The 19,516-nt window shown below is 32.7% G+C and overlaps 1 protein-coding gene across 1 annotated transcript; it reads left to right on the top strand.

The window, feature by feature from the left end:
• Positions 1-9,835: 9,835 nt before the first annotated feature.
• Positions 9,836-17,908, top strand: LOC104247691 (potassium channel SKOR-like). The gene is made up of 13 exons (XM_070145711.1): positions 9,836-10,363; positions 13,422-13,646; positions 13,734-13,797; positions 14,334-14,673; positions 14,774-15,069; positions 15,170-15,250; positions 15,432-15,530; positions 15,650-15,871; positions 16,225-16,413; positions 16,588-16,663; positions 16,756-17,050; positions 17,190-17,311; positions 17,427-17,908. The coding sequence occupies exons 1-13, from the start codon at positions 10,152-10,154 to the stop codon at positions 17,669-17,671; spliced, it is 2,466 nt and encodes an 821-aa protein (XP_070001812.1). The 5' UTR covers positions 9,836-10,151; the 3' UTR covers positions 17,672-17,908.
• Positions 17,909-19,516: the final 1,608 nt, after the last annotated feature.

The raw sequence follows: 19,516 nt of genomic DNA, 5'->3' as shown, positions 1-19,516 counted from the left end.
CCTGGGAATTTTATGGCGTCCCAAGTCACCGGTTTTAATCCCGAATCGAGGAGAATATGACTCTGTTTGTCATTCTGCGAACCAGAAATCCGAGTAAGGAATTCTGTTAATTCGGGAGAAGGTGTTAGGCATTCCCGAATTCCGTGGTTCTAGCACGGTCGCTTAACCGTTTTTATACTTGGCTTAATTATCTCTAGATACATTTTTTCCTGTTGCCTGATTTTATTACCGTTTTTGTTTAGATTGTTTACACTTATAGACTTTTCTTGAAACGAATCACGCGTATATATATTCGTATTATATTTTTTTATAAATGTAAAGAATCGTGTCACGCATACGTGTACACAATAAGATTGATAATATATTTTTTTTTTATTTTTTTTTTATAAAAAAACTTATGTTCGAAATTGTGCTTAAAATAAAATTAAGAACATTCGTCACTCTTGTATGATCAAATAGTGAACTGCACATCTCGGGTTATATGAAATTACTTTAAGATTCTCCGAAGAACCCCTTTTTATTAAAAGTTTGCTCGAAGTTGCGCGAACGCATAATCCGAATTGCTTTTAGAAAATGTAATTAGGTCACGCGAACGTATCCCTAATTTCACAAAAATATTCTTGATGGTAGTATAAAATTTCTTCAAGTGTTTATTATATCCCCCTATTCTTAAATATGAAAGTCATGGGAAATCACTGATTTGGACGCCTCCAAATTTCTTGAAAAGAATTCAAAATTTATTAGGTGTTGACCGCAAGTTATATTTTACGCGTATGAATTATATACCTCAAAACTATTCAAATTTAAGCAGATTTGAGCAAAACAACAAGACCCGTGAAACCCAGACGCACAGTAGCAGGAATCTTAGGAAATTTCAGACTTAAACCAAACAATATCAACAAACAAACCCGGACAGATTCAAGGAAAACTATGTTTCTGATTTTCTTTTTTTCTTCTCTATCTGTTTCAGATTCTCTGTGTGTGTGTGTGTGCTCTCTTTTTCTGTTTTTTTTTTTTGTTTCTTTTCTCTGTCTATCTTTTCTTGTTTTCTCTACTGATTTTTCAGCTCTCTTTCTCTCTATCTATTTTTTCAGATCTATTCCTCCTCTTTTGTTATTCTCCTCTCTATCTGTTTTTTTTTTTGAAATCAGTCCCTAACCCCCTTCTTATACAAGTCTGCCCCCTCCCTTAAATGCTGCCTGACCCCTTTCTTTTAAAATCAGAAAATTTCCACTCAAATAACACTAAATAAAAATAAAGTAAAATTAAACACATATTATTTAACACCCATGATAATTAATGCTCTAATTAAAAAAATTAAACACAATGACAAGAAACACATAGGCATATTTTTTTGCGATTTTTCCCTCTTTTAAAACCAACTATGGTTTATTTAATTCCTAAATATATTATTTTTTATTTTATTTTATCCTTTTATAAAAACCCAGGATTAATTAATTATAAAAATGCAACATTAATTCCTAAATGCACATGTACCTATATTACTATTTTTTATATTTTTTCCTATTAAAAATAAAACAATCATGCACAAATAAAATGCCACGAAAAATTCAAAATTGCATAAAAAAAAAGGTTATTTGTGATTTCTTTTGGAGTAATTCTTGTGAGGCAAAAATCACGTGCTCACACTTATGCTTTCCTGAGCCGAAGGTCTATTGGAAACACCTCTCTATCCTAACAAGATAGAGGCAAGGTCTGTGTATACACTACCTTCCCCAAATTCATATTGTAGGATATTACTAGGTATGTTGTCGTTGTTTGCTTTTCTTCTAATACAAATTAAACATGCTTTCCCATAGTTTTCTAGTAAATGGTAACATGATGTCTGCCAAAACATTATACAACAATGACTCATTTCCTTGTCATCCTCATTTACCTTAAAATTGGTTCTATCCAAGCAGACTTTTTTTATTTATTGATTTGCTTTTTACCAATTAATTAAACAAATATTGTGTTTGTTACTTTGCTCATTGGCCAACAAGTGTCCTAAGAGTTGAGAAAATTCTCACACCACTAATGACTTTGATATATTATTAAATATTTATTCACCTCAAAGTGGAACTCAGAAAATGGAATTTTTTTTTCTTGATAACTTTTCAAGTGCTTGTTTGACAGTTGTCTTACATATGATAATAATTAATTAAGAGCCAATTTTGATTAGCCGACTAAGATTTCTACTGGTCTAATTTTCAAAGACAGACCAATCTTGTGGCTTTTGAGAATTTATTTTTCTTTTAGTATTAGGGGTCAACGATGAAGATAGGCAACTCCAAAAGACAAAGAAAGGAAATGGATTGGCCAATAAAACAAGGGAATGAAGTAGTATTGGATAACAATAATTTATTGATGATTACCATCAAAGTATGTGATGCAGTGAATGAAGCTGCTCTTCCATTAACCAGAAGTCTCGAGTTCGAGCCTTGAGTATGAAAAAATCTTTGATAGAGATCGCTTCCCTACAAATGAGGCCCTACGCGATGCGAATCCGGATATAGTCAAACTCCAATGCAAGCAACGAACATTGGGTAGGAAACCAAAAATAATAATATTTATTGTTGATTGAAATAAGATGGTTAATCAATTTCATCGCCAGGTTAAATCCAAAATTATTGTATCTGGTTACGAAAAATTAACTTTTTGTCGAGTAATTTTATTCCCCCCCCCCCCACATTCGTATTTGGAGTCCGACTAATCCAGATTCGCACAGAAAGATCCACTTTGAAAGTAAGTGAAAATAGCACGGGCAAGCGAGGTTTCGATCTTGTAATTGAAAAATAGCCAGCATTTGCAAAGTCATTGAAAAATAACTATTATTTTGCTGCAACAAGAAAGTTCAAGCATAATATACTGGACATTAGTGCATATGTATATGAATTTCCAGCATATTATGCCGGAACTCCAGCACACGAAAAGTTTCAGCATAATATATTGGAGATTGAAGCACCTGTGTATGAACTTCCAGCATATTATGTTGTAACTCCAGTATATTATGTTGGAAGTTCACATGTAAAAAATTCGAACTCCAGTATATTGTGTTGGAATATTTTTCGGATTTTGAATAACATTTTCGTTCAGATTTATCTTTGCATGAAAAGTGACTAAATTTCAATTACTTTTGAAACTATAACTATTTTTCAATTACCGCTGATAAATCTGGTGATTTTTGAATTTCACCTGAAAGTAAAGCGTTTCCTACCAAGTATTGTATGCTTTTATGATTAAATGCAATAAAATTAGAGAGGTCTCTTTATTTGGGACATTTCTTTATGAAAGTGAAACATATATAAATTGATATTTATAGTGGCATATGCAGGAATTTTTGTAAGTGATCTTAATATTTGAAGAAGTGAACACATGAATAAATTATTGCCAGCAAGTGGTGTTATTTCTGTAAAAATATTTATACCAAATATTTTAATTTTATTTATCATTTACACACACAAATTACGAAAAAATTCGACAAAGCGGTGTCACGTGACTAACAAGATGCCTGCGCCCCAGGATATTTCTATAATAGTGTTTATTACCTTTCCAATTAGGTAGGTAAATTTTTACTGCGATTTGTGTAAGATAATTGTTGTAACATAAACCTTAAAGAAATTAAATACTTAACAAAATAAACAAAAAAGGAGTATGTGAACCACAACTCCTTATAAAACTTTAATTACATTAAAGAGCTTGCACCTTTTTTAGGACTTGCATGAGGGTCATGCGAAAGATAGATGAAAGTGACCATTTTAAGCTCAAAACAATCTTTTAATGAACTCATTTTTTCCTTTTTCTTGGGGTACATAATCACGTCTTAATATTAGAAATTCCATGACCATATATAATATTTACTAAGTCTAATACGAGGTGTATTGTAGATAGAAATATTTTGGGCCATTCAAAATTTTCCATCAATTTCTTTATTTTTTTGGGGAATAATTACATATTGAATATTACATCTCGCAGTGGCGTAGCCACATTAGAGTGAACATCCTTTATCGGAAAATTGTATTATGTATATAAAAAATTATATTATACATATAGATCAAAAATTACTTTTAAAAATATATACTATTAAACTTCGAACACTCTTTGTAAAATTTCTGGTTTCTCCACTGACATCTCGAGGATAATTGTAGTCTAGTGATCTTCACTTTACATTACTTAGGTAAAAAACTTAACATTAAGTGATTTCTTTTCATGATCTGTGCAAGCGCTAGTGAATCGGGTTACTCGATATTTATATGAGTGAACAATAGCAGATAGTTTATAGAATTAATCGAGGTGTGCTCAAGCTAGCCGGATCCTGCTTGCAGCTCCATCTTCATTAGAATAGAAAAGCATTATGGTGGTATTCAACACATTACACTATAATCAAAAGGCATGTTAGGCCATGAGAAAATAAATTAGCTAGCTAGCATCATGTATGGCGGTTAAGCATTTATTCAAATAAAATTGTTAAGTGGGTTTAACACTAGCAACTTTGTTTCTTTAGGTCATTAAGTGGGTTTTGTACATCACCACCATAAACCTAAAATTAAAGATGTTTAAGTTTGATGGGTATTTTAAAGTATATAGAACAGTTAGTGGTTTATGCCTCCATAGATTCCCATTAGCAGAGTTTATTTGTGGTTTGGGTGATCTTCAATTTGAAGGGAGCTTTGCGTAACTGGTAAAGTTGTTGTTGTGCGACAAGAAGGTCACGAGTTCAAGCCGCGGAAATAATAATTTCTTGCAGAAATGCAGGGTACGGTTGCGTACAATAGACTCTTGTGGTCCGGTCCTTTCCGGATTCTGGACATAGCGGGAGCTTAGTGCACCGGGGTGTGCTTTTAGTAATCTTCAATTTGCTTTAAAATGTTTAGACCTTTTCCTTTCTTTCTTTCTTTTTTAATTTTATTCTATTATTTTTTAAGAAACAACACAATTCCGCTTGTGTAACTTGCTCATATAGTCTGTTTGAATCCGGATAAAGAAGGAGGGTTACAGCTGTAGGCTGACAGCGAGCGTAAAACTTGTCAAACTCATGATCAATCCTCATCAAACAAGCCGACCCCAACTTATTTGGGATGAAAGAGCAATTGTAGTATTTTCTTAATGCGACATGTTAGAGCAATTAGTTTTGAGGTTTATTGTTATTAAAGTATAACAATTAGTGGTTTATGCCTTCATATATTCCCATTAGCAAGGTCCTATTTGGTTCACTATTTCAAGTTGCTTCTTTTGTTATTTCTTCAATTCGTTTTAAATAGTTTTAGACTTTCTTTGTTTCTATCGTCTATTTTCTCTTAAATGCGACATGTTAGTGCGATAATTAGTTTTGAGGTTTCTCTTAAATGCGACCTTTTCCTTTCTTATATTTAGAAGTAATAGGCTACAACAAAATTATAGGGTTATTATCATTTTTAGTTCGCGCCAGAAACTATTTATATTTGGTAGTCGAAAAAATGTATAAAATTGATATAATTTTTGTATTTAACGTACAGAATTTATATATACACAAAAAAATATACACATTTTATACATTTTTTCGACTATTCTTTTTACAGCGGTTATACAATGTCATTTTTTTCAAATTAAATAATACCTTATTAACAATGGCGTTAAAATAACATTTAGATTAGAAGAGCCAAAGTTGTTAGAGCAAAGTAATCAAACATCACTCTCCATTAAGGCTTAATGTGAAGTTTAATTATATCAAGAATAGCAATAAGATGAAGGCTTAATGCATTGTCTCCATTTAAAGGGAAATTAATATAACCTATTTATTAAGTCTCCTAACTGTATATCCTCAAAAGTTAGGTGTTTAGCCAACTCATTTAGCTTTCCTTTTTGGTAAATTGGCTAAAAATTTATGCTATTAATAAATGGTACGACCAAACTTTTTGATAGTTAATGTTTAGTTTTGGGATAAGATCTAGTTACATAAAATGTAACCATGGAAACCACAGCTTGAAGAAAGTCTATTACTCTCCCCGTCTCATATTATGTGTCGTGTTTTTCTTTTACACGTCCGTTAAAAAATATTAATTAAAAAAGAGATTTGACTATTCTACCCTTATTTATGTCTTAAAATATAATCTCTTTTTATTAAATATTTATTCTATTTATGTGTTATCTCTATCTTAAAAAGGGACAAAACATTAATTTCCCATGGTTTTAAGTTGTCTATTTCTTATTAGAAGCAAATTAAGGATTGACTCGAAGAAATAAACGAAACTACCCCCACATAAGACAGGCCAAATTTGATAACTCATGATCAGCACAATAGTGACCAAATATATAGTTATGGTCACCAGTAAAATTATATTTCGATTTTGTGTATCGCAAAATTCATTTCACTTGGTTCGCAAGTATTTCAGACGTCTCTATATCTTCTCTGACATAATTTTAATTTTCAAAAACTAACTTGCCCCTCTATTATTGTTTATTGGTTACTTGTGCCACCCGTTGCACTTTTCGGTCATTCTTGTTTCTGCCGTTAATAAAGTTTGAAAAAAATACCCCTAACCCTAACGTTTTGACACTGTGGCAGCTGACCACATCAACTTTATCCATGTCAGCTGCCATGTCAGCTGCCAAGTCATTAATTAATCACACCAAAGATCCTTCCTACAAGCTCTGTTTTGAGCTAAGAAATCAGAATTTAGAAGGGACGCCAAAGGAGGAGAGGTTAAAACCAAGGGACGCATGTCAAGCTTAATCCTATTTTAATCATTTTGATTTTCTTCAGTAATTGGTTTCTTGTGTTTCTTTTTTCTTTCATTTCGGACAAAAGTGGAATCATTATTTTTTTTACTAATTATTTAGATATATAATTTGGTTTAATCAATTGTATATCATTAAATTTCACCGGATTTTTTCTTTATGGGCATGTAATTAAAATCAAACAAGTTACTCACTTGGCGTATGTTTAATTCGCGAATTTTTGCTCACTGTACAAATGGATGGCTTAAAAGGATATCTTCCAATACCCCTTTTTCTTATTTTTGTACAGATCTATGTATGTGTGCGTGATTTCCCCTGACTTTGGCATTTTGTCGAGCACCTGGCATGGTCGTCTCTGCAGAATTTGTTTTCTTCAGAATCGAGAAGATTGGCCCGTTGTTGTTGTCGTTTGAGGTGTTGGGAGCAATCTCCTCATCAACAGAAATCATTTCGCATTGGTTTTGGTCGATTTGGACGGCCGGAACTTCATTTCCGGCCACCTGGTGCTCATCGGAGAGTTGCAGAGGTTTGGGGACGACGATTGGCATGGTGGAATAGCTAGTATGAACTAAATGAAGTGGCCGGAAATTTCTTTTTGTTCATGATAATTGTGGCCCTCTCTGTAGCTGTTGTACGATGATTCAGCTCAAGAATCAAGTATGGGATTTTACAGCTTGTTTGGTTGGATGGTTGTTACGCATCGTATCGTACTATATTGTATTGTACTGTATCGTTTGATAAATACAATATTTGAATAGATTGTGTCGTTTGTCGTCGTTTCATGATATTACGCACCAACAATACGAAGAAGAAACTTGCAATATTATAAAGAAAAATTATGATACAAGGTAAAATTACTATATAAAAAGATAGGGTAAATGATAAAATAAAATAATTTAATAATAATAAAGGGCGAAATTAAAAGAAAAAGACAAGGTAACGACCACACCAAATCGGTCGTTACATAAAGTGGCACATTTCGTCGTTATGTAACGACGGATTTAACAATACGATACAATAAAATTTAAGTAACAATCAAAACAAACATTTATTTAAAGTAATAATACGATACGATACAATGAGTAACAACCATCCAAACAAGCTGTTACTCGTCGACACTAACAGTAATCCCGTTTAGTTTTGAACTTTGGTCAAAACGGTCCTTAGTAAACAAACGTGCCAAAACAATACTGAAAGTGAATTGCAGCAATTACCTAGCTTATGTCAGTATGTGCCAAATCGGATTTGCTGCCGTCTTGGTTTGGATTAATTTTGAAATAAAATCAAAAACCCATTTCGGGTTTTCATGTTCACAGATCTGAATATTTAATAGATGTTCAGCGATTTATTGTTTAAATCTTCTAAAAATCATTTATTTGTGTTAGATTCGGAGTTTAACACTTATTTCAAGTTCTTCAAAATCTGGAAAAGTCCTTGTGAAAAAAAAATGAGAACAATAATTGTCGATGTTTTCTGGGAATATGAACGTTACTTGAATCCGATTTGGGATTGTTTGGTTGTAACGGTGGTCGGAGAGACGGCAATGATGTCGGTGGTGAAGGCTCTTGTGCTCAACTGAATTAGGGTTAGGGGTATTTTTTCAAATTTCATTAATGGCAGGGACAAAAATGGCCGAAAAGTGTAACCAATAAACAATAGTAGAGGGATAATTTTGACCCTTTGCCCTTATATATTTGGACATTATTATCATTTTCTAAGCAGGAAAAAAAGTAAAATATGTGCTCATATATACAACAACAACAACCCACTAGAATCCCACTAGTAGGTCTGGATAGGGTAGTGTGTAAGTAGACCTTACTCCTACCGCGAAGTAGAGAGGCTGTTTTCGAAAAGACCCTCAGTTCAAGAAAATAAAAAGATAAAAAAAGACAATATTAGTATTACCATAAAAATCATAAAAAAAAATAGGAATAACATGAAATGCAGAAGAAAAATACAAAGCAAAAGTGATAGATAATAAATAGTTCATGCACTAAAAAGCTCATAATGATTTGAAATTGAACATGTCAAACATAGAGAAGAAAATTGCTGTCAAACTATATTATATAGTCATTTATTATGTTTTTACCTAGTATTTGATCAGATACACTTAAACAGATAGCAAAGCCACCTAAACTGCTAACGTTTTATTTTTTTTTTAATTTTTTTTTTTAATTTTTCTTATCAAGCTGCTAACGCACGTTGTTTACCTTTGATTTTCCTCATCAAGCTATGCCAACTTGACCATTTGAGTTTATTAATTGTCCTCATGCATGTTAGAATTAATCTCTACGTACGGCTCTCTCGTGCTTCGCATCTCTCTTATATCATTTGTTATTTTTTTTTTTGGTAATTAATTTCAAACATCACCGCCCAAGGATGTCGTGCAACGGATGTGATTGCTCTTCCCTTAACCAGAGGTTTCGGTTCAACCCTTTGGTATTAAAAAATTCTTAGTAGGGAGCACTTCCTCCCGAATGAGACCCTATACGGCCCGAATCCGGATATAGTCGGAAGATACCGAGCAGTAGCGAAACCAGGAAATTCAACAAGGTTGTTCAAATTTTCCAGTGGGCTATGCAAGAGTGTTCAAAATCTGCTTTTAACTAATAACAAGTAATATTTTACCTTATATATAGTATAATTTTTCGGCGAAGATTCAACCAAAGTAGCTTCGCCCCTGATACCGAGTGAGAAACAAAAAAGAAAAAATTCAAACATCAAGACTGATATCATTAATTTTTGAGTATAAGTTCTATACAGTAAATTAACATGTTAAATTAACGTACAATAACACATTTATTATAATAAGTCTGATATAACAATTTAAAAATAAGATGATATTACTAACCGGTTAAATTGAACAGGATAATCTAAAATATTTTTATACTATCCTAGTTTCTTAGGCCACATATATATTATTATACTTTTATAATTAATAAATATATTAAAATAACATGCACTTCTCAAGTGTTTGTGGGCGCATAAACTCACACGTGATGTCACAAATTTCCATATTTATATAAATTATATATAAACATAAATAAACACATTAAAGTTTTTAAAAAATTGTGGTAGAGTTTTTGAGTTGCATATAAATAGTCCATCCTCTTTGTTCAACAGTTCATCAAATCTCTCTCTCTCCATATACACATTACATCTAAATCTCAGGCTAAATTCTTCCTCAGGCCATTTTCACCATAACTTTCTCGTGAAAATTCATCTTTTCTAATATCCAATTTCTCTGGGCCAATTCCTTTTCCAGTTTTATTCGTAAAATCTAGCTACCACGAGTTCAATTATCCATCACACGAACTCTCCAGAAAAGTTTCATTAATTCAGTATTCAATCAACTTTCATTTGAAAATATTCCAAATTTCTCGATCTATTTATACATCGAGAATTTGGGTAATTGATTGATATAGTTGGTGATAATGACGAGAGTAGCAGAGGAAGTACTGGAGACGATGAATATGAATGGAGGAGTGGAGTATGAAGTAGAAGATGTTAGAGATAAAATAGAATCTTCTAGAGGAAGTCGATTTCAACTTATAGAAGACGATCTGGGTTTAAACTTGTTTCGCCGGAGAATTAGCCGCCTTAAGATTAATCTCTCTCAAGTTTTCATTATTCATCCTGAAAACAGGTAATTAAGCATTCAATTCAACTTAATTAATATGAATTTGATTTCTCCAACTTAATTAAATTTTTTCTCTCTCTACATCTATGCTTCAATGGTGGAAATGTAAATATTTTACTCCTCTCTCTCTTGCTCTCTCTCTCTATATTCTTGTGAAAGATGAAGCTTGAATCAGAAGAGAAACTTAGGTGTCAGGAAATTAATTAGAACGTAGTTTTTACTTGATATATATATCTAGCTGTTAACCGTTATTTAACCACTTTTTGAGATCTTATTCGAATATTCGTACTTACTATACATATAATTATCTATAATTAGTAAGTATTAAATTTTATCACATTACCGATGCATATGATTTTTTTCCTCCTAAATTCAAAGTCTAGATGACTTGTTATTTGTTGAGTTTAAGCTCTGTCTACGGTCACACCAGCAACGTAATGTACATATAATTTTGTCTTGAACTGAGCGTTTATCGGAAATAACTCTCTACCTTATACGAGATAAGAGTAAAATTTGCATACATTATATCCTCTTTATACCCTATTTATTGAAATACACTGGGTATATTATTATTGTTATTATTGTTACATTATTAGGTTAAATTTTAAATTGACTTACAATAGCAGATAAAATTTGTAGGAAGTGTTTGACTCAAAAGATATCGAAACCTTTTTGAACAAATCAATCAAAATTAAAGGGGTAAATCTTAGCTAAGCATAATAATCTCTAGATTGGAAGATAGATAAGAGGAAGATGGGTAATAAGATTTCTTTATCGATCTGAATCAGTAAAATCCTTTCAAGAGAACTTCTCATTCATAAGTAGAATTATAACCAATATCCTGAATCCCCCCTTTACAAGGTTATGGTTTGCTATATATATAGGGAGTGAGTCCCCTCTAAGCTGTAAAAGACAGATTATAAGGAATATTCTTGGTATCTCCTAACGGGCCTATATTATTACAAGGGTCGTACAATCTCTTGTTTGTCTCAAGGTCATCCTCTCCAAGGTGTTAAGTTATGGGGAACTCGCCATTTCATCGTACTTGTCGATGATCGTGGTTATTCAAATTTGGACCCATACAGAAAGCATGATAATTTGAAAAATAAAATAATAATCTAGTAAGTTATGAAACTATGGTAATAGTATAAGTTTTTTATAAGTAATGTTAGTGTATTTAAATCCTTAAATTTTAGGGAGATAAACATCATTTTCGAATACGTGGCGTCGAATTAGGTTTGGGGAAAACTACAAATGGGAATTTATGAAAAACGTTGACTACTTTGACTTTACATATCAAGCTGCTCCCTTTGAACAATTTAGCAGGGCTATACAGACCCCTGTAATTGCATCCATATATAACTACACTTCATTATAAAAGCCAAACTTTTTTGGAATCAATTTTTGTGTTATGTCATAATATATGTTCTCTATAACAACACTTCGCTATAACATCCAAAAATATTCGGAACCAACAAAATTGTTATAGAGAGGTTTGACTGTATTTTGAACATTTGGCCGGAAAAAATATATAGAGCAATAGTTACCAATTTATTGCTGCTATTATTAGTTGAATAACTTATTACCCTACAAGATTATTTGTCATGACTATATATGGGTAAAATTTCTTGAGATAATGATAAGAAAAGTACTCTCTGTCTCTATCTTAATTATCTGATGTACATTGAATTTTAATTTGACAAACTTATAAATTTTGTCTAATTTGAGAAAGAACCAACTGCACTAACATTTAATGTACTGGCATTGTAAAGATTGTTTAAATATCGGTCAATTTTAACATATGATAGCAGATTAACAATTAATTTAATTTATCAATAAATTTTTGCTGAGAGATTTGTCTATAGTCATCTATTAAGCAACCAGTTGATTGTATAAATAGCGCATAGATATTAAATTAATTATTTTATAATTTAGTCATGTCCTTGGTAACTCTCACGCGGTATGTCCCTCGGAAAACGGCATCCATGAGTTGGTTATTAATACGATAAGAGAGATGTTGTCTCAACTGTCTATGAATATACTAATTATTAGTTTGTTAAGTGGAGAAGTTGCAGATTAAAATAAAGTCCAAAAAGAGGTAAAGAAAAGTCCAAATTAATAATAATATGTAATAGAGGATTGGAACAGTAAAATATACATACATATATATATATATATATGTATGTATAATCATCAGCAGACCTATCATGTTCTAACTGTATAACTGAAAGCAACCATCGTAAATTGTATGGGATTTTGTGGACTTGCATGTTTTATGGAATTAAATGAGGAGAAAAAAGTTGGATAAAGAAAATATTTGGATAAATATTTTGTTTTAAATTAAAATATGATGTATTTTATGTAACAATTAAACACGTGTATTTTATTAAAAGTATGAAAATTAGATGAATTTACTTTCTAGTCCGAATTCCCAATTTTTATTTTGGTTTTGTTTTGGTTTTATTTTAAGAGACTAGAGAGGGTAAAAGTTGCTGTATAGAGTTCTTGTTGTAAGCTCGGAGCCTAAAACGTTGGGCCAATTTGGTTTTTTGCACTTCTGCTACTTTATAGTAAAAATACATATTTGTGTAATTCTAAAACTTTCAAAATTTGTGATCTTAAATATTTTATAACATTTATATGATTATAAAAACTTGTGTTTGAGTAAAAAAAAGAAAGTTTAAATTAAATAGTTTCCCAATTTGGAAAGCAAAATAGGGCGAAAAACGATATGATGCCACATGAAATGAGGATTAGTACTAATCAACTTCCACATAGTGCCACTTTATTACTATTCATTCTATTGTCTCACGCCTTTCCAAAATATTTAAGCTTATGCGATGCACAAAGTATCATGTATTAACCTACCGTCCGGAGAAGTATCGCACACTAAGAGGTGTGATGTATACAATATTAGTGGCTGCTTCTACAACTCGAATCTGTGATCTATAGGTCTTTTACTGTTGCGTCGAAGCTCCCTTCTTCCAAAACATGCTTCTTTTGTTTTAAACTCTTTGTACTTTCAAGATTGTGTGTGAACATGACCAAACAAATTTCCATGCAGGTGGTACCGGATGTGGGAAAATTTTATCCTTATATGGTCAATTTATTCATCATTTTTCACACCTATGGAGTTTGCCTTCTTCAATGGATTACCAAGGAAACTCTTTCTCCTAGACATTTGTGGTCAAATAGTTTTTCTTGTGGATATAGTCCTCCAATTCTTTGTTGCCTATAGAGATAGTCAGACTTACAAGATGGTATACAAACGAACCCCTATTGCTCTTCGGTCAGCCACCTAATTCCCTCCTACTTTTCATTTTGTAATAAAAGATTATTGCTTTAGTAGTTTAGCTGACCTTTATTTGGTTTGCAGGTACTTGAAATCTCATTTTATTCTTGATTTTCTTAGTTGCATGCCTTGGGATATAATTTACAAGGTAATCCTTTACATTTCATATGACAATGTTTGACTTGATATACTGTTTAAGAAGTTAACCTTTTTGGCGCATTATATTAGTGGTAATACAAGAAAATATAAATATAATGGTTCAAAAGGTAGTAAATTTGAAAAATAAAACGAATTTCTATTCATGAATGTTTAAAATGTATAGAATAATATTGTTAATGGAATGACGTCAAACATTTCAGAATGTACCAAAATAGAAAGAATGTCATATAAATTGAAACGAAGGGAGTTAAAGAGTTTCTTATAATAGCTCCCTCTTTACAAACATGCTTTAATTTGTAGTATGACTAATGTGCTTCTGATTTCTTGACTGATATAGAGAATATTCAATCTTACACTTAATGTGGAGATTTGCCAATTGTCATGGAACAGGGCCACCCTTATTTGACAATACTAAAAAAATGATAACAATGAAAAAATAATACTGCAATAGATAACAATAGATTTGGTGTTGGTTGCATATTTCCAGCTCTTTTAACACATGTTGAGCAATTTGAATTTTATCAGGCTGTTGGCAGCAAAGAGGAAGTGAGATACCTTTTATGGATTAGGTTAAGCAGGGCGCGCAGAATTACTTACTTTTTTCAGAAAATGGAAAAAGATATTCGGATCAATTACCTCTTCACCAGAATTGTAAAACTTATCACTGTTGAACTCTACTGCACACATACAGCTGCCTGTATCTTTTACTATTTGGCGACTACGCTGTCTGAACAGCAAGAAGGTTACACATGGATTGGTAGTTTGAAATTGGGAGATTACAGTTATTCAAACTTCAGAGATATTGATCTTTGGACGCGATACACTACTTCAATGTATTTTGCTATTGTTACTATGGCAACTGTTGGTAAGTTTATTCAGCTTTTATTTCAAGTTTATCAATTTTCTAAAGACTTTCTATAGCAGTTTCGTCGTACTGATATTTGAGATGTCTTTTTATCTTACAGGTTATGGAGATATACATGCAGTCAATTTGAGGGAAATGATATTTGTCATGATTTATGTCTCCTTTGATATGATTCTTAGTGCTTATTTGATCGGTAACATGACAGCTCTAATTGTGAAAGGATCAAAAACTGAACGATACAGAGATAAAATGACAGATCTATTGAAATATATGAACAGAAATAGACTCGGAAGAGACATACGTAATCAAATAAAAGGTCACTTGCGATTACAATATGAAAGTGCTTACACTGATGCAGCTGTTCTCCAGGACATTCCAATCTCAATCCGCGCCAAGGTAAATATATGAAAGAAAAAATTTGCTTCCACTTTCATTGCTAATGCATATTATATTGCATTAAAATGTTAATGACAAACAATTCCAACTTTTTTTGCAGATTTCGCAGAGTTTATATCAGTCTTACATAGAAAATGTTCCTCTTTTTAAGGGATGTTCCTCGGAATTCATAAGTCAAGTTGTAAGTAATTTCATTTGGTATCATTCATTCAATCCTTCACAGAAAGTTCATAGTGTATGGCCTTGGAAATGCAATGCTTCTTCACACCTTTCTGTTTGCTTTTGATAGCGATACAATTGCAATTGAAGAAAACTAGCTGACTGCATATTTACTGATTTGGGGTACTGTTGAATTTTGGCAGGTAACTCGAGTCCACGAAGAATTTTTCCTCCCCGGAGAAGTGATAATGGAACAAGGGAATGTAGTAGACCAGCTTTATTTTGTCTGTCATGGCGTTCTGGTACGACGTTCTACAATCAATTACACCTGCTCAGCTCTTTATGTTGCAACACATTTTATGTCCTACCATTTGTTTACATTGGTTTCCACAGTTACTCATTGTGTTTTTGTTTAATTCAGGAGGAGGTTGGTATAGCGAAGGATGGATCAGAAGAGACAGTGGCACTTCTTGAACCTAACAGCTCATTCGGAGATATTTCCATTGTTTGCAACATTCCTCAACCATATACAGTTCGTGTTTGCGAACTGTGTAGGCTCATACGTATTGATAAGCAGTCATTTTCCAATATTCTGGAGATTTATTTTCATGATGGAAGAAGAATCTTGAGTAATTTACTACAGGTAAGGGAAATGAGACTCAACCTTATTACTGCAAATTTAGAAGTCGTTTTTTCACTAATATAACTATCTGGTTTAGTTCATCAACAACGAGATCAATTTACTTACAACAATATGATACTTAGTTAATATTCATAAAAAGTATCTCATGAATTATGAGTTCGACCCGTCCCATACAATCCACCCTTTTTTCTATCTTGGTATCCATAAAATGGCAAGGAACAAATTTCTGAATTAGCATCCTGAGATATTCACAACGATGACTTTTTTTTCCCCTCTCCTTCTGAGAAATGAACTGAATTTGCATTAGAAATGGTTTGTGGACTCAAAAAGTCTAAAGTAATATTAAATGACAGGGAAAAGAATCTAATCTCCGCGTGAAGCAACTGGAGTCAGATATCGCATTCCATATTGGGAAGCACGAAGCAGAACTTGCTTTGAAAGTGAATAGTGCAGCTTATCATGGTGATTTGCATCAGCTGAAGAGTTTAATTCGCGCTGGAGCAGATCCCAACAAGAAAGATTATGATGGAAGATCACCTCTGGTATGAGTTTATTCCAATGAAACATATATTTTTCGGGTTTATAAAACTATGTGGGTGTTTACAAGCCCTTAAGAGGGCAGTCTTTGAAAATATGTAAGCTATCTAATTAGGAATGTAGATTACTAAAGTTCGACGATAGTGAATTTCTACTAATCAATGTTTGCTTTTGAACAGCATCTTGCAGCATCGAGAGGCTATGAAGACATAACTCTTTTCCTTATCCAAGAAGGCGTTGATATAAACGCTCCAGGTAAATTTCTTAAGCGACTGCACTTCATCTTCAACAAGTCCTCGTTCGTGCAAATATTTGATTTGTAACTTATGTTGCTATTTACCAAATAGATAAATTTGGCAACACGCCGCTGCTTGAAGCAATCAAGAGTGGACATGATCGTGTCGCTTCATTACTTGTTAAAGAAGGTGCCTTCTTGAAAATTGAAAATGCTGGTAGCTTCCTGTGTATGGTGATAGCAAAGGGCGATTCAGATCTATTGCGAAGGCTATTGTCCAACGGTGTTGATCCCAACTCTAAAGACTATGATCAACGAACACCACTTCATGTTGCTGCTTCTCAAGGATTATACTCAATGGCGAAATTGCTTTTGGGAGCTGGCGCTTCTGTTTTCACAAAGGATAGGTACAGTTTGAAGTAACTTCTCAGAAATCTTGGTAGCTCTTGTTTTGAAATATGACATTGTACAAGCAGTGTATTGAGCACGTACGTCTACTCTCAGATTGCAAGTTTCGCGTGCAGCTAAATCTTTCTCATGTTTCAGATGGGGAAATACTCCAGTTGATGAAGCTAGAGTAAGTGGAAACAAGCAAATGATCGGTCTTCTGGAAGAAGCAAAATCTGCTCAGTTATCTGAATTCCCTGATGTTCCACATGAGATCTCAGGTATTGCTAGAACAACCTTGTCATCTGATTGCCAAAAACTAGTAGCATTGCATATTTTGGTGTAAGTGAAGCTGTTTTAATCCCCCTAACTGTAAATCTCTCTGCATAATAACAGAAAAATTGCGTCCGAGGAAATGTACTGTGTTTCCTTTCCACCCATGGGAGTCCAAAGATGTGAGAAAACATGGTGTTGTAATGTGGATACCTCAGACTATCGAGGAGCTCGTTACCACAGCATCTGAGAAACTCAATTTTCCATCTGATTCTTGTATATTATCAGAAGATGCTGGTAAAATTCTTGATATAGATATGATTGCTGATGGTCAAAAATTGTACTTGATCAATGATCAATCAACTTGAGATTTCCTTTCGTCGTGTAAATGTTGTTGTATCTTGTAGCTTTGTGGTTTGTATATTATTCCACTAAAAAAAAGATGAATAAAACTCTCTTCAAGCTCTTACTCTAGTCCTCACATTGCCTACAAAAAGGTTTTTTTTAGAAGTGAGTATCTTCTTGTTAATTAGGGTGATCATGTTGTAACAACAGAAATGCAGAAATCTCTCTTTCACAGCAATTTATACTTCATCTTTGTTGTATGATTATTTTATTACTTGTACCTATAGCCGTCAATATGGGCTCATTGCGCCAGCCCAACCCATCCCGTGATTTAGCAGGATTAGGCTAGAATTTTTGGAGTCCGTTTAAAAATGAGGCTTTTAAGCCCAGCCCGAGTAAGCCCGTGGCCCGTGAGACTTGACTGAGGCTGAGTTGGGCTGGCCACGGGGGCCTAATAAAAATACATATTTAAAATATATAAAATATAAAAGTATATGACACAAAAAATAACAAGAAGAGTATCCCAAGCTTAAAGTTTTATTAAAAGATCAAAGTCTTAAAACATTAATTAGTTTTAAAAATTAAATTATTCTTAATATTTAACTAATTAATATTGCATACGAATTGTACATGTAGAAGAAAGTGAAGATGTTGAGACAACCTTCTCATAAGCGGATTAAAATGTGTTTGATGAAGGTGATGTGTTAGATATCCCATAAGCGTCTCTTGAATAGTTTGTTCTGAGTTTTGACTTTTAGTGAAGAAATATAGTCTTGTCTTTTACTTTTTAGTGTTTATTGTGATATATTAGAACCGTATAAAAAGTTATTAAGTTTTGTGAAATTTTTTCAATATTTTAAATATTTATCTTTTTTTAGTTTAGAAATTAAAGAAAAAATATAAAATTATATTTTAAAAAATGATGGGCCGTCCATAGCCCACATAGGGCTGGAGTGGACGAATCATTATAAGGCCCATCAAAATGGTGGCTAGCCCAGCCCAGCCCGTCAATTACTAAAATCCACGTAAGCTGGGTTGGGCTAGCCCGGCCCCACCCATATTGACAGTTGTACTTGCACCTTGCTATGCAACATGATAAGGTTTGCTTTGCCATTGTCGGTTTATTCTGTTAAAACATAATTATTGTGCCTAAATTTTGTCTAGTGTTGTTATTGTGGTTGCTGTTGTGGTGGTTGTTGTGGCTGTGGCTGCTAGGGCAGCTGTAAAATAAGGCAAGTGAAATCGTTGCCTTAGATCCCAGATGTTGCCCCAAATATATGAAGCACTAATATATTATTATATAATATGTCTATGTAATTCTTCTATACGAGTGGACCTTTTCTCCGCTCCTCCCTTTTCTCTTAAGTTTCTTTTGGAACACCTCATGTTGGGACGTCTACACCTCTTTCTATTTTGAAACGACCACAGGTTCCATCAATTCTGCTCTATCCAGTTTGAGGTCGTCTGAACTTGATACCCTGCTCCAGATTCCATTAATTTAAATTAATATAGTTATTAATCAAAAAAATAAATTTTAATATCTATCTATATTTATACTCTATATACTATATTAAAAGCATGAAACTTCTTAGCAAAATATTGTTCGCATTTTTTACCCTTTGAAAATTAATTTTACATTAGATAAAATAGCCATTTAGTTATTTTTCTAATATTTAGGAATAGAGATTTAATTATTTGCTAATATTTAGGAATTCAAAATCAACTAGATTTTGTTTAAAAATCCTTTCTTATTTAAACTATGCAGTATAACCAGTTTATGAAAAGAATAATGATAATAATACATCAAAATCACATTTAAAACTTCGCCCAAATCAATTTCTTTTAGATTTAAGAGTCCTTTTTTCCAG

This window comes from Nicotiana sylvestris, chromosome 5 (genome assembly GCF_000393655.2).
Source record: "Nicotiana sylvestris chromosome 5, ASM39365v2, whole genome shotgun sequence".
Lineage (NCBI taxonomy): Eukaryota > Viridiplantae > Streptophyta > Magnoliopsida > Solanales > Solanaceae > Nicotiana > Nicotiana sylvestris.
The sequence above is the reverse complement of the archived record's forward strand: the minus strand, read 5'-3'. Positions and strand labels throughout refer to the sequence as shown.